Source organism: Carassius gibelio, chromosome A10, assembly GCF_023724105.1.
Source record: "Carassius gibelio isolate Cgi1373 ecotype wild population from Czech Republic chromosome A10, carGib1.2-hapl.c, whole genome shotgun sequence".
In the NCBI taxonomy this organism is placed as follows: domain Eukaryota; kingdom Metazoa; phylum Chordata; class Actinopteri; order Cypriniformes; family Cyprinidae; genus Carassius; species Carassius gibelio.
This window is the reverse complement of record NC_068380.1, coordinates 17171802-17199728: the sequence shown is the minus strand read 5'-3', so window position 1 is coordinate 17199728 and position 27927 is coordinate 17171802. Positions and strand designations below refer to the sequence as shown.

At 39.3% G+C, this 27927-nt stretch overlaps 2 protein-coding genes across 3 annotated transcripts; one reads left to right on the top strand and one right to left on the bottom strand.

Moving 5' to 3' along the window:
- Positions 1–142: 142 nt before the first annotated feature.
- On the bottom strand, positions 143–14281 carry LOC128021415 (probable RNA-binding protein 18). Its single transcript, XM_052608546.1, has 6 exons — positions 14049–14281; positions 11565–11678; positions 5239–5365; positions 4652–4732; positions 1412–1500; positions 143–1216 (listed from the first exon to the last, which is right to left on the bottom strand). Exons 2-6 carry the CDS (start codon positions 11669–11671, stop codon positions 1054–1056), a joined length of 567 nt encoding a protein of 188 aa, XP_052464506.1. The 5' UTR covers positions 11672–11678; positions 14049–14281; the 3' UTR covers positions 143–1053.
- LOC128021414 (ribosome-recycling factor, mitochondrial) lies at positions 14235–27843 on the top strand. 2 transcript variants are annotated; one of them, XM_052608545.1, is made up of 9 exons: positions 14317–14364; positions 15637–15670; positions 15747–15801; positions 17984–18168; positions 18496–18648; positions 21674–21792; positions 24202–24293; positions 26143–26302; positions 27230–27843. In XM_052608545.1, the coding sequence occupies exons 4-9, from the start codon at positions 18000–18002 to the stop codon at positions 27305–27307; spliced, it is 771 nt and encodes a 256-aa protein (XP_052464505.1). In that variant the 5' UTR covers positions 14317–14364; positions 15637–15670; positions 15747–15801; positions 17984–17999; the 3' UTR covers positions 27308–27843. The 2 variants fall into 2 exon arrangements, with proteins under 2 accessions (XP_052464504.1, XP_052464505.1); XM_052608544.1 differs by lacking the exons at positions 15637–15670; positions 15747–15801 and having other exon boundaries at positions 14235–14364.
- The last annotated feature ends 84 nt before the right edge of the window (positions 27844–27927 follow it).

Here is a 27927-nt window from a genome sequence, read left to right as displayed (position 1 = left end):
AACGGCTCTATAAAATTGTAAATACAGCACTATTATCGAACATGAAAGACCGTTCAAAGCGATGCAAGAACAGCACAGCAGACCTTTCTGTGATTTAAATACACAAACATGTCCATTTATAAATGAAAAGACAAGAATCCAGTTTGGACACCTCACAGGAGGACCGTTTCATTTAATTTTTGACACGACAGGAGCAAAATCTATCAAAATACCCGGATATTTACACTTGATCGAAACTGTTCATGACGTCAGCTGTCGTGATGCCGCATCTTCAGATCATATTGTGAAAGCCCTTTTCACTTAAGACTTAAAAGGCAATATATTAACAGTTAAATAAACAATGCATAATATTGTGCTTCCTTTACAAGTCCAACAGTGTAACAAAGAATGGGAAATTCTGAGTAGAATAAGATTTACAACACAAAACACCACTTTCGCAAGCAGCATATTGGGCAGTTTACAAGTGAATACAAATCCATGAGAGATCTACTGACAAAGGATGTCTAGAAAATGATTTAAATGGAGATTTTGAAAAGGTGCACAACTCTTAAAAAGATAGTGACATTTCTGTCCTGATTTAAGTACCTTCATGTTTTCTGAACCCTTACTCTTGTTTCTTCTGTGGAGCACGAAAGGAGATATTTTAGGGTTCAAACAACATTGCACCTCACGGACTTGACTAAAAAAACAACAGCCAGGACAGACACTTCCACTTCCAATATCCTCTGACGGCGAGTAAATTATGAAAGAACTGTCATCTTTCGACTGAACTATCCCTTTAAGACCCGAAGAACTGAAATTACTTGGGTAACAGCAACACTCGAAAAAGGAAAAACTAAATTCACTAGAATTTTGTGGTTACGTTTTGCTTACATTAGCTGACTTTCACAGTAAAAAGCCTCCTCCGCTGGCTGAAAAACAGAACAGCACTAGCAATCGAAGGTCTTGGACACTCTCGTCTCATAATACATTACAGTCTCACACTGGCCAAGAGACAAGAGCACATCTCACAGTCCGCTCAGTGCAGAGACACTTGGCCAGTTGTTGGAGAGGTCATCTCCTGAATCTGCGGAATGGCTTGTGGTAGGGCTGGGACCTTTTGTCTCTCTTTTCAGGGGGTTTGTTGTAGATGTATGCAGATGGGCTGGTATTGTCATCTGGGTTTTCTTCCATCATCTGCAGCTTGGCTTCGATGGCACGGATCTTTGCGTTAACGCTTTAAACCGTAGAGGAAAGGGAAGCGAGAGAAAAGAAAAGAGCATTAACCTTCTTATCCAGTCCAAACGGGTCACTTTCGTCAATGGAAAGGGAATGGTTGAGAACAAAAACCAAAAACGAAAGGAAAGTGACCAGGAGAAATTCGAAACATGGAAGAAAACGAAAAGAGTTTTCGAGTGGTAATGTCCCGAACCTCAATGTGGTTGGCAGCTCGTCTGCTTCACTGGATGAAGGCTCTAAACTGGCAGGCAGATTTTTGTCCCCTCTGAAGGGTTCGAACTTCTGAAAGACAACAAACACACACGCACAAGGATGGATATAAGACTGAGACAACATCCACTGAGAGGCTGTCTAACTTTGGGTCTTTAGTGACTTAAATTCATTTGGTTGCATTAGAGACCAGAAGAAAAAAACAAAAACAAAGAGTTGGCTTCTTATTAGTCATATGCTCCCTTGGAATAGTGTGGGAAAAGTTGGGCTATGCAACGTCATAAACATTCATTCCAGTCAAAAACGTCCATCCAACAACCCCTGCGACCATAAGGATGATGATAGCTCATGGGAATCTGTGGGGAATAAAAACACAGAGATTAGACGAGAGAACAGAAAATGTTTTACTACTGGTGAAGACACTTTTTTTTTTATTTGTATAAAACTCCTAAATATGTCACCACCTATTTTAACAAACAACTTTACATTTTAAGAAAATATTTCTCCAACCCTTGGATTCTATAATGTATCGAAACGCAATTGAAGACAATATGAAGCTGCCTTCAAAATGCATTTCAGTTCCATGATGAGACACATTTATTGAATTAAACTGAATATTATATTTCAAAGAGTGCGGGCTGGGACTATTTTCTTTTTAGGATGGGGATATTTATCTGCTGGCATCGATTTTGTTTGAATACTAATGATGAGAAATGCTTGCCGTTCCGAATTCCTAAACCAAAGTAAAATTTGGTGTGTAACTACTGTACATTAATTGATCATTATGAGCGGTGCTATTGCTTTTAGAAACAATCAGACCTGGGGGACGATAAAACAGGACCAAAATATCATACTGACACTCCCCTTTGAAAGCAGGAACATGTTTTCACAACCCTATTATACAACCATCTTATGAAAAAAGAACACATTATATTTAATTAATTTAGCTTATCCAAATATTAAAAATCAGGAGGCCACAGCATTTGAAGTTGAATGCTTTACTAAAAAAATAAACAGTTCATTTTCAGAATTATGTTTTCTCAGGTAATATTTTGATAAGCTTTACAATGAAAAAAAGCATTTTGTTTAGTTGTAACGTTTTGTTAAATAATTAAAGGAATGAACATGCATGATTGATTTTGCCAGCAGGGCAAAAATACACATGCTATTAATAATAATAATAAAAAACAATTGACAAATGTCTTTTCATTCAATTTGATTCATCCGATATTCGGACATCAGCACAACTGCTTCATTATATACTGTGTGTGTGTGTGTGTGTGTGTGTATGTATATATATAAAAACAGTACAAATTTACTTTACTTAGTATTTATTTTAGCCAAGTAAACAGGATCAACTTTGATTTCTCCTTTTGTAAAATTCAATCTTTTTAAACACAGAAAACCATAAAGCAACGTTCTAACAGCCTGTTTCTGATCCTTTACTTTAGGTTACAATCATTTCACTTTTGTTTATTTTCCTTTAGATAGCTATACTCCACCCAAACAACTATGTATAAAGAGGAAGCCATTTTTTTAAATACACCACATTGATCAGACAAGCGTCACTGAACCAGAGGCCACGGCTGATATAAACACAGCAGCACTGAAGAGTGCTCTGATACTCACACACGGCCTTTAGTCAGTGAGATGCCCAGGCGAGTCGAACACATTCAGCAGCCTCACAATGAGCACAGTGTTGGGTGGAGGTGGTCAAGAGGACCTGGAACCAGATCTGTCTGCTGCTACTTGATGTCAACAACACTGCACTGTTGACCTTGACCCCGGCCTCGTGTCCCGTTCCCCTCAGACAGGGAGGGGCAGAGGGGTGCACAGGAGGGGCCCGATTCTCAACCATACAGGATTTCCTCACTCTCAGCGTCAGCTGCCTATTGTTAAAGAGCGGGGCAGCCTCAGGAGCCCCTCGCTATAGCTCAACTATATGTGTGATCCGTGATCTTTATGGTCTGTTTTGTTGTAGCGGCACCCAGTTATTCCACTGAACAACAATAAAAGCATTTCTGAATGTCCATGGTGGACTGAAGTTACAGCGATGATGTTTAGGTATTTTCAGGTTGCTGCTTTGTGGTTGCTGAGGTGCTCTGAGTGTTGCTAGGATGTTTTGAGTGGTTACTGGGTGGGCTTGATGGCCTTAGTCAAAACAGCCCACCCTCAAGTCTACATGGGACCATTTATACTTTTCTAGACGCTTTTTAAATGGCAAGTTCTATGCTAACCTGTTTAAACCCACCCTGTGTAGTGTTAATAAACTACCGTTCAAAAATGAGGGGTCAGTAAGGGTTTAAACACTCATGTAGAAATGCTACATTAAATTGATCAAAATGACATTTGTAAACGTTAGAAAATCTTTATATTTCTAATAAATTCAACTCTTTTAAACTTTCTATGCAACAAAAATATATGTAAAAAATGATTACAAAAATATTAAGCAGCAAAAATGGTTTTCAACACTGATAATGATAAGATTTTTTTTGGACAGAAAATCAGTATATCAGAATGATTTCTGAAGGATCATGTGACATTGAAGACTGGAGGAATGATGCTGAAAATGCAGCTTTAAATCATGGGAATTACACCATAAATATATTACAGTAAATAGTTTTTCTAAATCATAATAACTTTTACTGCAATTATTTTTTTTTTACAATGCAATCTTGGTAAGCATAAGATACTTTTGAATGGGAGTGTATATTAAAAAAAAAAAAAAAAATCAAGCTCAAATGTTTTTTTTTAATTAATTGTCAAATTATTTCAAACAAAGCACATTTTATATAAAATGAATGTTTGTTTTATTTGAGCAATATTATGTGTTATTTACTATTTTTTAATTAAAAGGGGAGATATATTTATAAGCTTTATATCAGCCAACCTGCTCTCAAAGTTATCAGTTCAACCATTAAAATTTCACACAACAAAAAATGAAACCCACATCAAATTCAGTCTGAACAAGGTCCACGATATTCTGGTCTCTAGAAATGGCCTTCCTAAAAATATAAATTGGATTTTGGATTTTGTCCTGTTTTATCATCTTTCAGGTGAAAAGCTGATTGCTTAATAAAAATAATTATTTGCACTCTTCCAAAAACGGAGCAAAATGAGTTACTAGAGATTTTAACAAACCTCTGACCTATAGCATGAGTAATAGTTATAGTGATGATTGCTTTAGCAAAGAGACCAAAATTTACGTGACACCCACCTTTACCTGAGCGTGAGCCCAGCGCACCACTAACTTCTTAGAAAGTGCCAGTTTTCCATTCAGACACTGAATAGCCCGTTCAGCCTCCTGTGATGGACAGAAAACACGGATGATCACAAATGTTAAGCTTTTTAATAATCATGCATGCTCCACTGACACTATCAGGATTAAAAGAGTGCATTATTCACGTCTATTTTTGAAATCCTCCAATGGTCTTATTCAAAGATCATCTCTGAAGTGTCTGGATCCTGAACCTTCCTGTGTGTGTGTGTGTTTGTTTGCTACTTTCTAGTTTCTGGCTGTTGCTGGAAGCATGGCGTAATGATAGGGAACAATAAAGGCTGATGATGGATCACTAGTTTTCCAAGCTCTCACGAAGGGCGTGAATGAGACCAGTAAACACACATTTCCCCCTCAACAACACCCTTGGGACTGCCTCATATTACACTCAAGAGAGCCAACAGCTCCTTATCTGCATCAGCTGTCTGGGTGCCTCTTAAAGACTTGCGTATCATTACTGCATCAAAACTGAGACTTCCTTCGGCCGTTCGGGTTGTTAATTCTCAAGTGTTGTAAAGGAGAATGGACCGAACCTCTTTGGTGTGGAAGTTGACAAAGCAGTATCCTCTCGGCTGGCCCTCCAGCGGACCGGACTTGTGGAACAGGAAGTCAAACTGCTGCACTTTGCCAAACTTCTCCAGGAGCTTCACTAGGTGGTACCTGCAGGAACACAGAGTGGATTTATTTTGAAGTCTCTTTGCCTTTTTGCAACATACTCCCAAAGAAATAGGGTTACAGCAGCACTCATAATGACATAACCAGTGTTGTGGGTAACGCGTTACAAAGTAACGCGTTAGAGTACTCTAATTACTTTTTTCCTGAAATGTGTAACTTAACGCGTTAGTTTCGTGCGGAAGTAATCAGTAACTTCGTTATTTTTTTAAAAAAGTAATCCGTTATTTTAAGGAAAGGAAAATCCCGACTGCAGCCTGCTTTTTGTCAGACAGTAGGCCTAGGTCTACTGTGCCACCTGCGGATGTATCAGCGGAGCCGAAGCTCTGTGATCGTAAAGTCAATGGCTGTGATACGTCTGTGCCCTGCGCCTGACCCTGTGTGTGTGTGTGTGTGTGGGTTTTTTTTTTTCGAACTCCGGCAAGATGGCAGAGAGGACAGCGTTTGGTTTATGGAAGTACGCACATTATTTTCAATTTGTCAACGAAAAAGAAAAGAACATAACGGTAAAATGCACACTCTGTGAGTGACACTTTAATAATAATTAGTTCGGCTATTAAGCGATTTGTCATTTGCCTGTGTGGCAGTGAAGGATTTAATTCGGTCGGTTTGTTATCATTTTTGTTTGACAGGCAGCTGTTAATTTCTGTTAGATCGTTGGCTGGCTGGTTGTTCATCATTTCTAAATGGATTTAAATCTGCAAGCCTGTTTAAGGTTGTGTTTACAAGTAAGCATACTTGTACTTTGATAACTGCATTATTTAAAGTTAAAGAAAAATCAGGAGTTATCTTGTGGTGCTCATAATATACAGTAGCCTAGGCTACCCGGGCTGGGTGCGAATTTTGATTAATAATATGTTCTGTGATAATAAATAAATAAAACGCCATGTGGAATAGCCGATTGCTGACTGTCTTTCCTGTTATTGTTATCCTGCAGTGTTAATTAAGTCGGATGACTGACGTTATTCATTGTCGGGAGTCACGACTTCTAGGTGCATTTAAAGGGGCCGGGGGCTGTGTCTGTCGTGTGTGAGCCGCTGCGAACTGCTTTTAATTTTTGGTAACGCATGAGTACTCTAACGCGTTACTTTTATGAATAGGTAACGCTGTATCATAACTGATTACTTTTAATTGATGGTAACGTTGTAACCTAACTAACTACTTTCCAAAGTAACTATACCCAACACTGGACATAACTAATTGGAAGCGATTGTAATCTTGATTCCCTTGACAAATGGCACTAATAATTGTACAGATCAAGAATAAAAAAAAAATGAGTGATTAAAGTCACAAAAGGAACAATGCATGTCATCGTAACATAATTCTTTGTTAGCAAGCCTTGATCTAAATGACAGGTCTCTTTACACCTTTTTAGCTGCTGTAAATCTCTTATTCACACAATACAAAGGATACAGCAGGGGGACAATGAGGACATAAAAAAGCGGAAGACTGAATTCCCTCAAGAGTTTAATTTAAGACAAACAATTATGACAAGTACAGCTTCTATAACCTGCTGTCATGGAAGACACGAGTCCCATATTATTGCACTGATTATTCTGTTACTAAGTGAAACACGTCTATACAATGAAGGTCAATGGGGTCCAATGTCATTTTGGACTCCACCAACTTCCACTCTGTAGACCAAAACAGCTGAAACATTCTTCAAAATATCTTCTTTTGTATTCTTCAGAAGAAAGAAAGTGATTGGAATGAAAAGTAGGTCATTAAAAAATGTTGCAGGCCAGATACAAGTTCAAAATGCCCTCATGATCCCCATGGTCCAATGTGTTGGAGCATGTCAACATGCAATGGAATTTGCAACTTATTTGACTGAAAGTGGGATGTGAATCCTTTGGGAATTTAATTGTTTGTGAAAAGCGAGTGTTTCACAAGACCAGCCAGCTTGATGTGGTCTCCATATGAATGAACCTTGGGGAAAAAAATACTGGGTTCGAAGACATCAGCCAAAAATGAAAGTTTAGTGATAGAAAAGCAGCTGGTCAATAATTCAATACAGCTAAGGGTATAGGCAAAGAGAGCTCCCGTAAAACAAGAATCACACTGAACCTGTGCTATTCAAACAAATAGAGCTTCATACAAATAAGCTTCTTCAAACAACCATATCCAGAGCATTCGAGAGCAGTCTAGCATGCAGTCCGAGCATAAAAGAGAATGTTTGCAAGTATTCTTGCTTCTGCATGTTCATCTGTACGTCATCCAAACCGTTAACAGTTAATGCGACTTAACGCTGAATGAACACAACGGTATTTGCACCTAAAGTTTTTTCAGTATGTTGGCAAAACAACATCTGATGAAAGCAGTGTCAAGGTTCAATGACTCAATGCAATTTTTTTGTCCAGATCTATGAATTTATCAAAAATACATTAAGTGGAATTTTAAAATAATAACATACAACAGCTATACTATTACAATGAAGAAGAATGAAACTTGAAAATACATTTTAAAAACTTCATGTGTCATGTGACGCCACCAGTGTGCACACACACAAAGGGGAAAACAGGACATGGTATCAACCTCATGGCAGTGTGTCAAGGTCAGTAAGTCTTTATCTTGGATGCTCCTACTTGTCATTTAAGCTCAAGTAAATATGAAGCAATTTGACACTAGGGTTGGCATCATCTCAGTGATTCACCTTGATGTAGGATGATGAATGTGGCATCACATGGGCATCCCTGAAACCAAATTCTAAAGACGGAGTAATGCAGCTCAGGAAGGCATTGAAGCATTTCCTTCAGCTGTGAAAAGGCTGGGAAAGCTACAGAACTGAGCGTCAGGAATGTGCTCAAGACATGCTCAAGATAAACAACAATACATTTGTGGAACTTCTTGCTATGTTGTTGTTCTTCCAGCATGACAGCCGGAGCGGTCTGGGAGTTGCCTCCTGCACAGAGACAAGGAGATGCCGGGGATTTCTTTGTTTTGGATGCTTGAGGTTATTTTTAATCCTGGAAAGGTAGGAACACAGATAGAACTGGGGGGTCCTGGCTTTGGTATTAATGTTTTCCCCTCTTTTCCCAGGAGCTTTGCTCTAATAGTATTTCGCACTTTCCCAGCCACCACCCACTCAGGCCACAGGATCTTCCTGACTTGAAGAATTGACAGTGGTCCCGATTCAAAAGCACAACCTATAGATTTTTCTCAGACCACAATGCACACCCCCAGAGGGCCATAAAATATGCATTTGGGAGGAGGAAGAAGGGGTCCGTCCAAGGAGTTTGAAGTATTTTGTGAAAGTGTTGATGTGAGCCAAGCATGTCATCTGTTTGGGCCAAAGAAGTCGGAGCGCTGCCCACCCACCTGCAGCGTCTCCTGTTTCAGTATCGCTGTGCAGCGTGCAGACCTGAAGACCTTGAGAAATATTTAGCACTACAGAATCAAGAAAACAGCATGGATATCAGGTCAAGGCGCGATTCCCTCAGACACGTGTCTATTTCAGATGACTGGAGGGTGTGGTCTAAAGCCAGTGCTGTGTTCCTCCTCGGCCGTCCCATTGGAGAGGCCTCCTGTTCCCTTCTGCTCGCGTAACGGACAATGCAAAGCAGGCCTTCAAACTCACAAACAACCTGCGGCACATGGTAGATCCATCACCGGCCCTAAATGGGCCCCAGCGGAGCATGGACAGGTCAAAATGTCAGCCTGTTATTACGACAGCAGCTCCTGCTTTGTGTGAACAGCCGCGTACGCCACCGCTCTCAACTATGGGAAACCAAACCTGAAAGAAAGTTTGTCTGTTTGTGCATGTGTGATGGGATGGAGCTCTGTAAACCTTGACGGATGTTTTCATTAAACGGAAAATGTCAAGAAGTGTTGGCATCACTGTCCTCAACATGGGTCGGTCGAACTTCAACCTCTGGCATCTGAATGACGCTAAAGCTGCAGGATAAGTGAAGGTAAATCTGACAGATGTCAGAAACACCTGTGAGGTGATATTGGGACAGTGATGACTAAGTCTGCGGTGTTGAAACAACTTTACAGTTTTAGACAGATTTGGACAATGGGACAAGTTTAGAAATGGCGGACTCCTTGGGAAGTGTACTTACCTCATTAGCAGATTGAGACACAGCCCATCGAAACTAGGCTGATTTGGCAAGTGCAATTTCAGCAAAGTGACTTTCATGGTGCCCAAGCATTGACTATACCACAAATCAGCGTCCTACGTTTATACCACATTTCAATGGAAAAAAAAATGAGAGGAATTAGGCAACTGTGTCCAGAAACAGTAATTTTTCCGTCTAGCTACAGCTTGTGATTAATGTAATGATGATGGTGAAACTTACAGTCAGTAAGGTAGATGGATTAGCACTCAGAAAAGACTGTTTACAGTGAAAGATCAGAATGATTTGCCTTTTGTCTGACTGAAATTTGTTAGTGACAATTTGCAGAACTGTAAATATGTACTTCGCAGACTTTTCCAACCCTGTGATGTATTAAGATTAATCATATTAAATAAATGAGGCTGTTTGTGAAGTGATGGAGTGACTGACAAGAAACAGTGGTTTTTCTGTAAAGTACCGTTACATCAGAATCTAAGCATGAAGGCTCACAGCTGATTTTTCCTAGATTTTATTTTCCAGAATGTTACTTTACCTTGCTAATTTATTGCAAACTGACAGATGAAAATGGATTGTTAATGCACAAAGGCCAGGGAAATAACACGAGAATAACATAAGAGAGACAAATGAAGTGTTCATGCTGAGTTTTTGTTTTCAATCCCAAAATCTACTGGGTAAACTCACGAAAACTGTCAAGAAATGTCATATTTCACACAAATACTTTACATAAAAAAAATGAAGCTTGTATTTAGGACCACTAAATTATTTTTTCATTGTGACATTATTTTTATTATAATTATGCACCACTACTGCGCAATATTAGGTTACTATAAAGCCAATTTTTTTTTTACTACTGTAATACAAATAAAAAATGATATAAATATATATAAATAAAAAATCTGTAAAATGTATAGTATTATTTTTTGCATTAAACTAATGAAAATAATATCCCAATGCAAAATGAATAAATAAAATAATAAATAAAGATATAAATATCTTTATTTATCTAATTAAAAAAATACAGGCTTTTTGTCTTTGGGTTTTTGGGTAAAATATAATTGAAATTTTAGAGCAAGTTTCACCTCATTATGAAATCTGCCATATTAAGCGATGTGTGCAACCTGAGTTTGATCCCATTCTGCTGCCAAGCACTGCTTTGGATAAAATGTATGCAAAATGTATTTAGTAAAAATTTTGTACATTTTAAATATAAATTTAATTGTAATGCATAGCATATTATATATATATATATATATATATATATATATATATATATATATATATATATATATATATATATATATATATATATATAAATAAAAGAAAATCCATATCAGTTCATTACTACTGACCACCTGTTTTTGGATGACCAACAGAGCATATTAATAGGTGTAAACAAGATCAAAATGCATTGTAAAAGGTCATTGCCACCAATTCTTCAAAGTTTTTATGGCATCTCCTTGGTTTCTTGATAAATCTCTCTGGTGATCTGTCCACAGCTGCTACAGTGCAGTACCTAAAGTCCCTTTTCCCCTCCCAACTCAGTTACTGCTCTCAATTATCCACTTACTTGGAAACCCCAGGAAAAAGTTGCCTTTGGGTGACGCTGTGCCTGAGTGTGTGTGTGTGTGTGTGATCTGCAGGACCCTGAAGTGGAACTCGCTACTACAAACACTCCCAGCATGTGAACTAATTAATCTTCCCAATCACCAGCCTGTGGGCATCACGGCTGTTTTCATTCAAGCAGGTTATTTAAAGAAAAACAGAGGAGAGAGGTAAGGAAACGCCTGTCTAGACGCCAGCCTGGGCAAGCCGTACATTTTCCAGGGGCGCTCCAGCAACGTGTGCTGTTTCTCTCATGCTTCCCTTCTGTGTCACCCAGCCACCCCCTCTCCACCTTGAGCTGCCGCTACAGGTTCACTAAGTAAACACGCCAGGTGAATGAGAAATGATAGCAGCCCCTCAGCAAAACAGGTCTCCACGGCCGAGCGGCTCTCTTTTACACGCCTTGTCGTCATCTGCTCATTCTCCAGCACAAAGACACACTTGGCTAATCAATCACCCGGGCAGCCCCGCAGGTCTGCCTGGGAGGCACTGCCCAGGCAAACACTCACTCTGTGATTTTGGGGTCAATGTTGCCGATCCAGAGCCGATGACCGTCCTGTGCCGAGCCCCCTGACAAGATGGAGGCATTCTCCACAGTCGCTGCAGCAGACTGCATTAGGCTCCTGAGAAAAGACACAGAGAGTTTCAAATGACATCCATATAGTATGTGCCACAGGAATATACACGAAACAAAATTATAAAAATGCATCATTTTTGTTTTTGCCCCCATTTTTCATGAGCCTATTTCTCTCAAATATTGTTCACAAATCTGTCTAAATCTGTGTTCGTGAGCACTTCTCCTTTGCTGAGATAATACATCCACCTCACAGGTGTGACATATCAAGATGTTGATTAAACAGTATGATTATTGCACAGGTGTGCCTTAGGCTGGCCACAATAACAGGCCACTCTAAAATGTGCAGTTTTACCATTTGCCTCACGCAGTGCAACACATCTCCTTCACATAGAGTCGATCAGGTTGTTGATTGTGGGTTGTTGGTCAACTCCTCTTTAATGGCTGTGTGGAGTTGCTGGATATTGGCAGGAACTGGAACACGCTGTTGTATACGCCGATCCTGAGCATCCCAAACATGCTCAATGGGTGACATGTCCGGGTGAGTATGCTGGCCACACAAGAACTGGGATGTATTGCGCCAGAACGTCCACCACACACCATCTTACTAGTGGAGAGGAGACAGAGTGATGAAGCCAATCAGCGGATATGGGGATTGTTAGGAGGCCATGATGTTCAGAGGCCAATGGGTGAATTTAGCCAGGATGCCGAGGTCACACCTCTACTCTTTTCAAAAGACAACCTGTGTGATTTTTAATGACCACAGAGAGTCAGGACCTCGGTTTAACGTCTCATCCAAAAGACGGTGCTTGGTTGACAGACTAGTGTCCCCGTCACTACACTGGGGCGCTAGTATCACTAACACCTCTTCCAGCAACAACCTAGTTTTCCCAGGAGGTCTCCCATCCAGGTACTGACCACGCTCAGCCCTGCTTAGCTTCAGTGGGCAACCGGTCTTGGACTACAGGGTGACATGGTTGCTGGTGTACAGATGCTTGCAACATGTGGCTGTACATTATCATGCTGCAACATGATGTGATGGTTGTGGATGAATGGCACAACACTGGGCCTCAGGATCTCATAACGGTATCTCTGTGCATTCAAAATGCCATCAATAAAATGCACCTGTGTTCGTTGTCCATAATATACACCTTCCCATACCATAACCCCACCTCCACCATGGGCCATTTGATCCACAACGTTGACATCAGCAAACCACTCACCCACACGATGCCATACATGCTGTCTGCCATCTTCCCTGTACAGTGAAAAGAACAAAAAAGTGCCAGACGCCATTGAATGTGAGCATTTGTCCACTCAAGTCAGTTATGACGATGAACTGCAGTCAGGTCGAGACCCCGATGAGGAAGACGAGCATGCAGATGAGCTTCTCTGAGGCGGTTTCTGACAGAAATTGTTTGTGCAGAAATTCTTTAGTTATGCAAACCGATTGTTGCAGTATCTGTCCGGATGGCTGGTCTCAGACGATCTTGGAGGTGAAGATGCTGGATGTGGAGGTCCTGGGCTGGTGTGGTTACACGTGGTCTGCGGTTGTGAGGCCAGTTAGATGTACTGCCAAATTCTCTGAAACGCCTTTGGAGACGGCTTATGGTAGAGAAATGAACATTCAGCTCACGGGCAACAGCTCTGGTGGACATTCCTGCAGTCAGCATGTCAACTGCATGCTCCCTTGCGACATCTGTGGCATTGTGCTGTGTGATAAATCTGCACATTTTAGAGTGGCCTGTTATTGTGGCTGGCACACCTGTGAGATGGATGGATTATCTTGGCGGTTGGATTATCTCGGCAAAGGAGAAGTGCTCACTAACACAGATTTAGACAGATTTGTGAACTATATTTGAGAGAAATATAGTAGATAGAAATATAGAGAAATATATAGAGCCTTTTGTGTACATAGAAAAAGTCTCAGATCTTTGAGTTCAGCTCATGAAAAATACGGACAAAAACACACAAAAAAGGGTTGCGTTTATAATTTGCAGCGTATATGTAACTTTCTCCCATCTATCTAATAATAATATCATTTACAATAATATAATCGTTTACAATAATATAACACTTCCTTAAGACATAAAGTCATTATACAGAAAAATACAGAAACAACAACAGTATTGCTAAAAATCATATACAATTCTTCAGGTTACAATCAAACCTATCACACTTACATAACATAAAAGCTCTTCTCAACATTGCTTCTAAAACACGTTTTAATTATTAATATTACGTTAAATGCAGTATGACGACGATAATAAACAAGCACATTTAGTATGCAAACATGTCATATTATAGGAAAACTGTAACTGATAAATAAAATAAACCTAGCCGAGAAATAATTCGTTTTACATATGTGAATGGTTAGCAAGCAATGTTAAGAGATTACATAGATTAGCAGAGCACTCACCCTCCTCTCTTGTTCCTCTCCTCTTTAAACCTAAACTAAAGATACTGTGTATAAAAATTCGGTGGCAATGCCTCAAATCCTAAAATTCATCCCGTATATCTGCCACACGAACGAGTCAGACAAAACAATTGAGTGAAGCCCGTTAGCCTAGCATTCCTAACATCAACAACGGCGCCGGAGACTGACGTTAACAACCTGTTCTGATGACGCAACACACTAACATGTGATGACGTGTGCCCTTGAGCGGCGCATGTTGTCAGAAAGGGGCTGTAGTGCAAGCCATGCCTGCCAAGACACACTTTTCTACATGAGGAAAGTGAGTATGAGTGAATTACCCTTGCATTGTTTATTACATTGGAGGGGTTAATTTATTTTTTAGTCGCTGTGTATGTTTTTGTTTGTAGGAATGTGTGTGTTTGATTTCTATACTTGTCATAGTTAGCCTAGCAGCTTGTCTGTGCTGAAAGAAAAAGCATGGAAACTTCGTATTCCTAGTCATGATTCCTTGGGTAATGTTTGGAAACATTGTTATTAATGCCACAGGACATGAATAAATGAAAGGCAAAGGAAAGCACGTGTTGCTGTTTTAGTTTCAGAACATAATATCCATAAATTATTGGTTAAAGTGTTATGTTATGGGTTGATGAAGATGAAGATGAAGATAAAGATAAAGAATTCTTTAAGAGTTCTCATTCAAGCACTTTCCTGTCATAAATGATGGATCAAAAACTGAAAACCGCTTACTTCTCATTACTGTTTGCAAAATACAATATTTAATTAGCTAGAGGTTTAAAAAAAAAAAATAACTAGAAAATAAACTGAATGCACTGAGCATACTGTACATTAGATAATTTAAAATAAAAGCATTTCTGATTTTATATATATATATTATGGTTATATATTATAATGAACTAAACATGATTATTATTTTTGCTCTTAACTCTCTATTTTAATGTTTTTTTTTGTTTGTTTTGTTTTTTTAATTAACGACAGCATATTTCATGTCATTATTTATTTATCATAATTACATTTTTGTATTATTCTTTTTATTTATTCATTATTTTATTTATTTGTCATTTTAAATAAATTTTTTAATAACAATAATTGTATTAAAAAATACATTGAAATACGTATTTAATAATGGCTTTAATTGTATGATAATTTTATAAATAATAATTTTATTAAAATTCATTTTGATCTTTAGAGACATAAATGCCATACTATGTATCAAAATGAAAAACTTTTTTTTTTTTTTTTACCAACTGCGTTTCAAGGCTTGTTAATTAAAAGCATAGCTCTCCTAAAAAGGAATATCATGTCATTATTAATTCACCCTCATGAATTCATTTTCATTTTGCCGGTTGAACACAGAATGTTCACGCTGCTCTTTTCCATACAAAGTCAATGGTGACCAGGGGATGTTTAAAGGAGTAGTTCACCCAAAAATCATTCTGTGATTCTCTGTTACTGGAGCTTTGTGGATTACCTGTGGATTATTGGGATGTTTCATTCTGACGGCACCCATTCACTGCAAAGGTGGTGAGCAACTGATGTAATGCTAAATTTCTCCAAATCTATTCTGATGCAGAAACAAACTCATTTACATCTTGGATGGACTGAGGGTGAGTACGTTTTCCGGAAATTTGTGAATGAACTATTCCTTTAACAAACTTTGATTTCCATTCACTGGCATTGTAGAAGAGCAGCGTGAACGTTCTGCTAAGCATCTCCGTGTTCAACAGACGAAATGAAGGTGAATAAATGAGGGTGAATAAATAATGACATGATATTTCTTTTTGGCCAAGCTTTGCCTTTAATTGAAAAGCTTTGAAATACAGTTACTGCACAATGTCGGTTGTGAGCAGTGGCTTATACGTCATGAAATACAACCACTGGTTTACATTACCGCAACCAAACCAATATGCAACACTGTCTCAGTTTTTACAGTAAGAACTTTTAGAGTTCACACTGTAAACATTTCTTTCATGAAGCGTGCTCACGCAATGAGGGTAGGCCAGCCGCTCTCATTCCTGCCGGTATAAATCAAACGGCAGCGCACTGTAACCCACAGACCACCTGTGCAACAGTTTTTCTGCTTGACAGCCTCTCTAAGAGCCACCATCACCTCTTCTCCATCCACACCCCGTGGACCAAAACACCCATGTCGGACAACTCCCATCTCCTAAGGATGGCAAGAAGAGTCACGCTTTTCATTTTTTTATCTGCATCTAACCAGAACAGCTGCGGCTCCCATTGAACCTGCAACATGCATCATCAAGGGCCGATAAAAATCGCAGCTTGTGCGTGTTTGGGGAAACACTGTAGACCCGTGCCATGAAGTTATCTTTATCACAGCAACTGTAAAAACACACGACCAAACTTGTTTCAGTAGCTATCCTTTGGAGAAGCAAAAGCCTGGCTGTATTTTGACTAGCAGGATACCTCATGCTAGACAAAACAAAGACCCAATGACAGAGGCGCAAGCAACCCATGAGCGAGCTTGTTCCAGAGCACCTGCAGAACAGCGCTGTTGTTACAGTCCACACTGTCCATTTTTTTGTAGATTTATGCTACTAAATGGTGGGAAATGAAGCAGCAGTGACACACACACACACATTGCAGGACTCAGAGTCTCCGCTAATGAGCTGATGAGTTGAATCAGATGTGTTCGATTAAGCAGACATCCCTAATGTGCCGTGTTGGGGGACCTCGAGGACCAGGATTGAGGAGCACTGCCCTAACCCTGAGTATTAAACTCAGCACTGTTTGTGCTGTGGACAGGAATGATACGTCAAATCGAGAAGCTGCAGGGGAGTTGTGCTATTACTTTTCTAAGCCATAAGACTTACAATTTTCACCTGGTGGACTATAAACAAGTTGGAGAAATGTATAAACTTACATTGAAGAAAGGTCCTGAACCATATCAAGGCATTAGAGTATAATAGAAACTCAGAGGTGGACTCTTCTGATTAGCAGCATGAACAAAAACATACTAAACTGCTAAAATGCCTTTGTGGTGGCAACAGATTGCATACACGTTTTATCTGAAAATGTAAAAAAAATAAAATAATGATAATTAAAGATAGATTGTTACATACTGAATATATAATATTTCATTTGTTTTATTAATTAAATTGAAATATTTTCATAATTTAAAAATGAATGTTTTAAAATAGAAATTAACAGAATTAAATAACAATTAAGTTTAATTAAAATATTTAAACAAGTCATAAATACAGTGACTTGAATAAAGCTTTCGTATGATCAATTTATTTTCCTAAAAAAAAATAATTTTTATATTTAAAATAAATGGGATATAAATTAAAAACTTTTTGAGGATAGAAACACAAAGTTTTTTTCTTAAGTAATTTTGTATTTTTTGTATTATTATTTTACTAAGCAGTGAAGCAGTTTTTTTTTTTAAGATTTGAAAAACATTTCACCAAATCTAAGAGAGGAAGTACAACCTGTTTTTATACAGTCTATGGGTACAACCAACATGAAGAAAACATAAAAAAACAACAACATGAATGTAGTAAGTTCATTTCTATGAACATTGCACATGCAAAAGTAGATGTTTAAAAAAATATATATTTTCTTAATCTTAAACACTCTTATTTGCCATTGATTCACTTGTATTTGTACTAAAATGACAATCGCTATGGTTTTGAGTTCAGCTTGACTATACTGAAACTGATGGTTTGTTTTTTTGTCCCTGTGTGGGTGTCTTTTAGGTTTTAGAGACGCCCCCTGGTGGACATATTGAATGTTAGCCAGTGTCCAATGTTCTTTGTTAATTTGTTAACATTTTATTATTATTATCTTTAACAGATCTTCTTTTTCTTATGGATTATATCAGAATCTATGTTTGATGTAGAGTTGTTTTACATGTTTATCGTCATTGCATTAAATAATTTTTCCTCCTTCTTCTTTAGTATTGTGACCACAGACATGGCATTAAGTCATCTCAACCTCCTGCGACCAGTACTGTACAGATTTCTGCCCTCCGTTGTGAAGACCCCACTAGTGACTAGCTCAAGAGTCCCCTCTCTGCCCCACGCGACCTGTCCCACAGTTCTGCCCAATTATGTCCGGCATTATGCCACAAAGAAGAGTAAAGGTGAGTGGAGCACAGCCGCTACTTATCCCTCACAAAGCCACAAGAAAGAACATCCAGCATAGGGGTAGAAGTGATATTGTGTTTGTTTCCCATAGCCGTGCTTGTTTAGGTTCACTCAAGTGGGCTTAGAGCCCATATGAAGGGAGGAGAGATTCCCTCTTTCCCCGTCTGACCTCCAAATCCTGCTTTCATTTGTAATTGCTAAGACAATCAGCCAGCATGCTGGTCACAGTCTTTCATTTCTATCTCCTGCTCTTCTTTTGAAGCCATCAGTGATGAAGACAATAATGTTTCTTTCTTCTTTGTTGTTGTTGTTTTTTATGTTAGCAAAGGCAAAAGGGCAGACAGCTAAAGTGAACATCAATGCGGCGTTGGTGGAGGATATCATCAGCCTGGAGGAGGTGAAGGAAGACATGGCTGCTGTCCTGACTACTCTGAAAGAAGAGTTCAGCCGCAGCCTCAGCATTCGCACGTCCCCAGGTCAGGACCTTGAGAGACACTGACACACAGCCACTGTGCTTTTAACCTGATGCTCCGGGTCAATATTTGACGAGCCCCCACAGGTAGATTTTATTACTACACCATCTGGCTGCTTTTTGGCTTAAAGTCATTCAAAATATGGGAATATTCTGTTGAAATACATTCTTTTGCAAAAAACATTAAACTCATTTAACATTTTGGAGAGCACTGAACTGGCCTTCAGTGCCATGAAACTGCTTGAAAGATCAAAGACAATTTTTAGAATAACTCCAACTGGATTCGTCTGAAAGATGAAAGTCATATACACCTACGATGCCTTGGGGGTGAGTAAAACGCAGCTTAATTTTCATTTTTGGCTGAACTAACCCTTCAAGCTCCATTCCTGGTGGGCCGGAGTCCTGCAGACATGAATCCCAATGTAACCCACCTATTTGTAATTTGCAAGCAATCCGCACACCTTTATTAGCTTTTTCGGGTGTGTTTGGTTAGGATTAAGGCTATTCTCAGCAGAACGTTGGCCCTCCAGGACTGGAGTGGAAGAGTCCTGATCTACTTTATCAATGCCATTGAGGTTACACAAGGCTAGAGGAGTACTGTGCTGCCCCGTCCTCCCATGAGGATCAATGCACAACGATCCACCCTTGCACATGTTCTGGCCAGGATCATTGTTCCACAAGGTGGGGTCACCCTGTTTGCGATCCTACTTCCTGAAGTACATCCAGGTCGACCCCGACCACTCCAGCCCAATCCCTAAAGACCCAACAGTTGGGCATTTGGGATTTGGGGTAGTGGAGTGCATGTTCTTTTCTTTCACCTCTTGACCTTTGCCAGTCCTTCCCTCCCTGCTCCTTGTTCCAGCTTGGACTGGGTTCCATGGAGTGTATTTGGAAGGTCAGTGAGATGGCAAAATGGAATGTTTTTTTAAGCAAATGATGGAATCATCTGGATGTAATTAAGCAGCAAGTTTATTATGAAGGACAGGAGAATCACCTTAGCCGAGGGATGAGATTGCGCAGTGCAGGATTAATGTGGTGACCCTGTGTCTGGGCACACTACTTGAGGATTACGGCCTGTCGGTCTGTCATCTATAGGATAGACCGCTTAGGTTTGGATCTCCACAAATATACCTTCTCTTGTTCCAGATAAATCTGCCATCAGAGGACATCGCTTTTTTCAAACACCTCATCGGTTTGGTGTTTTCAACAACAGGCTTATACAGCCATTGTGCTGTATGATGGTTCTTCTGCAAGCAAGTAAATGTAACATCAAGCCAGTGTCGCTTCTGAATATTGACTAACCTTTAGATTTTTGAAATGGAGAGAGCAACAAGTGGTACCATGACCAGGAAGAGCCTATTTGGCTAATAGCTTCCCTGTGAAACTTCAAGGTTTTTTTAGTGGAGGAAACAGCAATATGTTTCATGGAAGCATTCGCAGATGTGAAGGCTTCCAGGTAGCGCACACACAATCCGAGGTGGGTTCCAGGGCCAAATCTCATGATGAGATTGTCAATCATATGCACTGTTCAATCCATTAGAGATTGGACAGAAGATGGTTTTAAGGCTAGCAAAGTATGATGTTCGTAGCTGTTACTGTTCACAAGCTGACTGACAAAATGGTGCATATAAAGAAGAATTTGAAGTTCTCAAGTGTTTTCTTTGGTCAGAAAGGCACATGCTGGTTCTCTTGTGAAAAATCAAAGTGCGTCTCAGCTGTTCTCCAGTATTTTAGAAGTGTGGGATAAAGTAAGGTAAGACTGGGGAAAAGGGGCGGGAGACAGAAACATTTCTGTGTGAGGTAAGGCAGATGAGGGAAGGAGACATGCTGGCGAAATGTTCTGGTTTTCTGTCTGGAGAGAAGGGAATGGGTGCTTTCATCCCTCAAGGAGAGCAAGACATGTCGTCACAACAGACATTGAAGGTGCCTCTTCTTTTACAACCTTTAATTTTTTTGAGACCGTTTGGGAAAGGATACAGAATGCAGGCAAATGTCTATTTGTCAGAGAGTGAAGGTAGTTATTGCATTGTTTTTCTTGAAGGGATAGATCACCAAAAAAATAAATGCTGTCTTACGTCATTCCAAACCTGACATTTTTGAAAAATGTCTTTTTTGTTGTTGGTACAAACAATGGTCGATACAGTGTTGTTTTGGGCCCCGTTGACATTCATTGTATGGACAAAAACAGTTGCATTATTCTTGACTTCAGAAACATTCTTTTTCAGTTCATGCATTTCCTGAGAATGGAACCCATGACCTTGCTTTTGCAAGTGCTGTGCTTTACTCTTTGAGTTTCAAGAACGCCCCTAAATCAAGTTTTATGGCCTAACTAGCTAAAACTGTCAGCAGCTTTGAACAACATCTTGCTTACTCTCCTTTTTATTTTTTTTTCGTAACTCACTGGATAGCTTCTCCACAGTGAAATGTCATTGGTCGAGTATGCCATGGCAAATAGCTGGATATCAAACATATCACATACAGTCACTCTGATTAATTGTGACTTTTGATGCTTTTCGCTTTCAGTGAGGACAAAAAGTTTCGTTTGTTGACCTATTCGCCGCATTAATTAGCATGCACAGTACTAGCAAATTGGCTGTATATTAGTACTTATCACATATTAATATTTTTAAATTACCATATTTTAGTACTAGCAAATTGGCTGTGTATTATTACTTATCATATACTAATATTATTAAATTACCATATTTTAGAACCTTTAATCCTATCCCATTCCTAAATTTAAGAACTACCTCACTGCAAATAAGAAGTTTACGGGAAAAGTCATAGTTAATAGTTAATAGTGAGAATTTGTTGCCAAACTAAAGTGTGACCAGATTTTCCTATAATGTTTAGTAAGAAGGAGGCGTTATGAAACTATGATGTTATAATGATTTTTTAACTAGTGCATTATAAGTTTATTGCTATGTTTTTGTTTTGTTTTTTCAAGTGGCGAATGGTTGAATAACTCGCTTCAGAATTGTGGAGAAACACACTGGTTAATGAAGGATTGTGTTCTTATGTGTTCTCAGGTGCACTGGACCACATTACAGTCACCACAAAGGATGGGAAATTTCCGCTCAACCAGCTGGGCCAGATATCCATGAAGTCTCCTCAGCTACTTGTGGTCAACATGACTGGCTTCCCAGAGGTAAGGAACCAAACTACAGAGGGCTTCCTTACAGAACTTCTCACTTCATACTGCTGCATGCAAAGCCAAGCACACACACCCCAAAAACACACTCTTTCTCCTACTGAAACCTGAGTGTGATGGACTCTCTCCAGCCTGGTTTCAGAGAAATTGATTGATTGTTGGGGGAAGCCCTTTGTTCTTGGAGAACGATTGAAACATAGGCCAAGATTCTGCGGTTAGCCTGTCAGGCCAGGAAATGACCGCAATGTGGCCTCTGGAACTTAGACCTGAGTTAATGTGTGATATCTCTCTCTCTTTTCTGTGTCTTTCTGCCTCTCTACACATTATGAGTCCGTGTCTTTCTGGTTTTTGTCATCTCCTCCTCCCGTCACCACACTCTCTCCATTGATATATACGAGTTCTCTCTGCCTGATGTTCAGATAACTAATGAGATTAATGCCCTCACTTCTTGGCCTATGTCCACTCAATACCAAAGTCTCTAGTTTCCTGGTGACTCTAAAACCCACCAATCTACTTTTGTCATCCATCCTGGGAGACTTCAAGCCAAAGAATTGCATGCATGTATGGGATGATGTTCAGTCAGCCAGTCATTATTGCATATGAACCTTGATAGGATGATCAAAACCAAAGCGCATAATAACCAGACTAAAAAAACGGATGCAATGAATACAAAAATATGATCAAATGTCATTTTTTTTCTTGTGTTAGCAGCGGCTGGGGTGACCCGTTATGTTATTGATCTAACAATTAACCATTTGCAAATTAGTTTGCCTTTATATTCATCAGCTCTATATTAACATACTACTAAAAAAAGACTATGCACAGTTTTAAAGGGTCGGTTTTCATGCTCGGATGGCCATAATGCCATATGCAGCTGTTAGCGGTGTCAGGAAAAACTGGCCATTACCTAACAGGCCTGCATAAAACAACACCGAGGTGACTGGCCCGGGCTGAAAGCAAACAGCTTCATGATTGTTTTAATCCATTACACACTCTTGGAGAAGAGGCTGTTGTTTTCCAGTCATTCATTAAAGGGCTGGAGAAACTACAGCCATGTTGAGAAACCCCAGTGGCTGTTGTGTGTTGTGGTGCAGACAGCACTCATTAGCATTCGCTCTCCGTGTGCCTGTGTGGTATCCAGAATCATTAAGAAACTGAGTTTTTTTTTTAGCCCACAACTTCTCGAACCGACTTTCTCGTACTCTTCGCTTTTTAATCACAAGTACAAAGGGTTACAGGTCTTTTTTTCCACTTACTAACCAGAACAATACCGGTTTTACCGTAATATTATGAACCACCAGGAAGTAATGATGGATGACGATCAGAGAGAAATCGCACGCACACAATGCCTGTAAGTGAGTCACACCTAACAAGAAATGCATTTAGCACAAGAGGAATGGGTGTACAGTACGTGTGTATACTTGTTCTGCAAGGTCAAGAAAAAGGCTAACTTATGTGGTTAACTTTCTTCCTTTTTACTATTATTACTGCAATAGGAAATGTATTCATGCCTACATTATTAACTCCATAGACTGGATCGATTTGTGACCTGATCTCAGACAACAAGCCCAAAGTGCTTACGGTATAATAATAAGTGGACATTTTCAGATACCAAACGTGTGAGATGGCAGAACGTGCATGTTGTCAGGCATCATGATATCAAGAGTGAGTTCTGTTCTGTACAAACACAAATTTATAATTTCAGAGATTCACTGTATTTAAATGTTTTAGTCACTCCTACACACTATTTGTGTACAGTGTGTGTCCAAAACTAAATATTTCATGTTAAATTAAACATGCAAGGTGCCAATGGGAGAACTTTAAACCTTTGTTGTTTCATACTACTTCACATCCAGTTATAAAGGAATAATAGTCATATATACTGTGCAGAATGCAGTAAGTGGGAAAGCAGTATTTCAGTCCAAACAGCCTAAATCCATATCCGTGAAACCAGCCCCCGTGATGTATACACACTAGACTGCCTGAACACAAGTTCAGAGTGAAATTTTAGGATAGTCTGGCCACAGGAGTTGTAATAGCTTATGGGGTGAACAGGCAGAAACCCCCAACACAGGGTCACAGTGGGTCATCGGCCTGCACTGCAACCTCTCAGGTCCGTCCCGAGGGATTTCTCGCTGACAGCACCCCGCGGCACTTCCTACACCACACACTCCACCCCTCTACCTCCTCGCTCTCTGGAGCTCCATCGTGGGGAGATGCTGCCCAGCTCCTTCTGGATCAAAGGCCCCGGGGTCGGGGTACTCCACTGGTCTGGAAGGAGGTGGTCTAGTGAGATATGAGGGCTGGAGAGATGCTAAGGGTGTGTGAAGGTCTGCAGCAAGTACCACAAACCCAGCTGGCTGTCATTAGCCCTGATGTGTGTGTGTTTTTGTGATGTGTCCTCAGGCCACGGCAGCCGTCACCCGTGCCTTACAAGACAGCAGCATGGGACTCAACCCGGAGGTGGAGGGCACCATCATCAGGGTGCCTGTTCCCAAGTGAGTGTTTAAGCGCCCAGGGCCAGCATCCTCATGACCACTCTCACCCTTCCTATTGACAGCACTTTCTACAAGCTTTGTTTGCTTTCCCTCCGGTTCCTGTCTTTCTGTCTCGCTCCAATCCTGTTTGTCTGTGCAATGCTAATGTCTCTTTAATGTGTTTTTAGCTTGCTAAGGTAAACATCTCCATCACTATTGGACATTTTGGTTTTTAGAGTGGTTTTGGGCACTTTTCAGTTGGCTAGACTAGGAGACCATCTAGACCGGCTGACAACCTGCTTGATTGGTCTGGGAGACCAGCTTAGGCCGGTTTTAACTTTTTTCATCTGGGTGAAGGAGAGCCTCTTTTCACTAGGGAATAACCCAGAGCATCCACCCAGAACACCCTTACAACTGCATAGCATCACTCTAGCAACAAGTTTTTATGGTTACCATTGTGCTGAAAAGTAGACCACATGAATGTAAACCCTACATTGACTCTAATAGTAAAGCCTGCACTTATCCTAGTGACGAGTAACATCTTACTTGCTCATTAAATATACAAGTAGTAGTATACAAATACAAATATACTCAATGTAATTTGCTTGTTGAGCATAATTTCATTAGAAGTTGTCATAACGCAAAAGGAATTGATGCAAACTGTCGAAAATTTGGGCTTTGTGCTAATGTTAAAGATCTAACCATGTTAATCGTTGTAAACGGCTTTCACGGCACCAGGCTTTTTAAATGGCACTTTAAATTTGCATAGCTATATAAATGACTTGGCTAATGGTTTTTTATAAAAACAAAAAATGAATAAAAGTTTTTTACCGTAAAATGTCTTAGCTTGAACACATCCTGAATAGTGGCCAAGAAAGGAGCGGGAACGTTTCTGTTTATGTTGTGGCTTGATTCCGCATTGTTATCAACTTGTATTTGCTTTTTTTGTGTGTGTTGTGCACTACTGGGCTACCGTACCCATAGCATCTCCCTAGCAAAACACTCGCCTGAGCACGTAACAGCCCCCTTGCAACCCTCCAGAACACTCTCAGTGCTTGCACGCTTTTCTTCATGCTTCTTTTTATCTCAATCCAATCACGTCCTGTTCTTTTTCACCTGATACATATATTCAAAATTGTTCTGGGATAACTTGCCTGTTCTGTTAGTGTTTAAGATAGCTTTGCCTTGTAATTTTTCATGTTCCCTTCTGTGCTCTATACACTCTCTTTTTTTAAATATGTGATACAAAGAAGCAAACGCAGCGGTCATGAATCTCTGAGCGCCGCTGCTCTTCCCTGCCAAGCCAGAGAGTCTCGCCGCACGGCCTTCATTCTACAGACCACAAAACTGTTTGATTAGGAGGCCGCGCTCCAGTACAGCTCCAGCAGCAGGTGCTCGTCTGGCAGCGCGTGCAGAGGGGCCGAACGTCTCGCCCGTAATCAGCACAGCCTCCTCGCATGCATTTGCATTTCTAAAGAGAGCGGGAGGCTTGATTGGCTCCGAATCAGTAATTATGAACATTGTTTGCAGTAAACAGACACTACTCTTGGACTCTTTGCAAATGGCTGGCAGCAAAATGCCAATTATAAGATGGGGAAACTTCAACACCTACAGCTGAATTTGGGCGAGAAACTTTGTTTTCTTTTTTAAAAGAGCGAGCTTGTAGCTGTTTCTTGCTGTGTATTACACACAGATTGTCTGTCAATAACGTCACGTGTAAATAACAGTCTGGACTATCAGATTCGTTCTTAACGTAGCTATTCTAAACATCATTTGGTCTAAAAATATAAATCAGCACATCACATTTCAGTTATTATTATGATCTAAAATGATTCATGTGAGTTAGTTTAAGTGTATTTTTGACTTGCAGAGTGACGCGAGAGCACAGGGAGAATCTGGTGAAACTGGCGAAGCAGTTCAGTAACAAGGCCAAGGATTCGCTGAGGAGAGTACGGACCAATGCCGTGACGCGAGTGAAGAAGTCCAAAGAGAGCGTCTCTGAAGATACCATTCACTTGGTAGAAAAACAGGTGACGCAAATCAGGATGAGCTAGTAAAAATAGTCGGAGTATTGAGAATCGTTATTTTTCTTAGTAGTAATAAAAATATTATTAATAAAACAATATTAACTTGAAGGTAATGAAAGTCGTAGTAACCGCAGGAGTAATGATAATTATAACAATAATAATAGTAAATATTAATACTAAATATCAATAATAAATTCATGCACAACATTATCAGTAGTAGTAGTAGTATTAATAAAAATAAATAAAAATAATAATAATGTTTTATTGATAAGTACATAAATATTAATATAAAATTAGCAATACAACAGTATTAATAATATAATAAAATGTTAACTACAATTATAATAAAAAATACAATATTTCTTATTTTGTTAATAATGAATGAATGTAATAGCAGCAGCAGTTTTAATACTTTTTATTAATTATATTTTGAATTATTTTTATAATAAATATTAGTTCGAAAGAAACGGTAGTGGTAGAATTAATAATAATAAAAATAATAGTCGTCATAATTTATTTCCTATTAACAAATGAAATGTAGATTAATAGTAATAGTAAATAATTATGGATATTTTAATATTATTCATTTGACTTAGAATATATTAGAAGTATGACATATTAATAATATTATTAATAATAAATGATTATTAATAAATGGATATTAGTTGTAGGTACAGTAGTGTTAATAAAATAGATATAATATAATTGTTGTCTTATTCCTAAATAGACAATAATTAGAAGCTAGTAGTAGTAATGATACTTAAAAATAAGAAATATTGTTGTTTTATAATTAATAAACTAACATAACATACAAACGTTTTAAATGTTTTTTTGTGCAGTGACACAAATGTGTAACTGTGAATATTGTATGGTATGATGTATAACTAATAATCACATACATATGTTCTGTTTTTTGTTCTCCGATATCAGATTCAACAAATGGCAGACAGTTACTCAGCAGACATTGACAAACAGCTGGTCACTAAAACCAAGGAGTTGCTCGGGTGACAGCGTTCAGAACGGCCCCGCTCTGCTTGTCTCGCTATCATCAGGTCAACGGCAGTCAGCTGTTCTTGTGACTGGAACAAAAATCCCCCAAACAGAAAACAGTTAATGATCTTGGTGATGGAGGTGATGAAGGGGGTGTTTTGGATGGTGTTTGGGTGTTTTTCTCATGCATAAACAAATGTCGGCATGGCACGCCAGTGGCTTATGGTGCTTCTTGTGTTCACATCTCCAAACAAACAAACGCAGGACAAATGAAGTTTTAATGTGATTTGGGGTACTCCTCCTAATCAACGCGATGCCACAAACGTGGTGTTTATGCAGAAAGCACCGCACTGAATGTAAACTCTGTGGTCTTTACAGGAGGCTGAAAGTCACACAGGATGGAGGATTAGAGCACAAAGCAACATTTGCCAACATTTGTTTCGCATTCATTATTGCATCTTAAAAAATAGTCATCATTTTCATCTGTATGATCCGATCTTGCCATGTAAATGGAATAAAATGCATCAGTTATTGTCCTGGTGCTGTAGTCCGTGTGTGTGTGTGTGTGCGTGTACGTGTTTTGAATCATATTTCCACATCCGTTGTTCTTTGTCTAATAATGTTGAAACTTAATCCCT

Coding starts and splice junctions, on each gene's coding strand:
- LOC128021414 (XM_052608544.1), top strand. CDS start 18,000: ATGGCATTAAGTCATCTCAACCTCCTGCGACCAGTACTGTACAGATTT. Junction 18,649..21,673: donor CAGCATTCGCACGTCCCCAG/GTCAGGACCTTG, acceptor ATGTGTTCTCAG/GTGCACTGGACCACATTACA. Junction 26,303..27,229: donor TTCACTTGGTAGAAAAACAG/GTGACGCAAATC, acceptor CTCCGATATCAG/ATTCAACAAATGGCAGACAG.
- LOC128021415 (XM_052608546.1), bottom strand. CDS start 11,671: ATGCAGTCTGCTGCAGCGACTGTGGAGAATGCCTCCATCTTGTCAGGG. Junction 5,366..11,564: donor ATTGACCCCAAAATCACAGA/GTGAGTGTTTGC, acceptor GTGTTCCTGCAG/GTACCACCTAGTGAAGCTCC. Junction 1,217..1,411: donor GAGCTGCCAACCACATTGAG/GTTCGGGACATT, acceptor TACGGTTTAAAG/CGTTAACGCAAAGATCCGTG.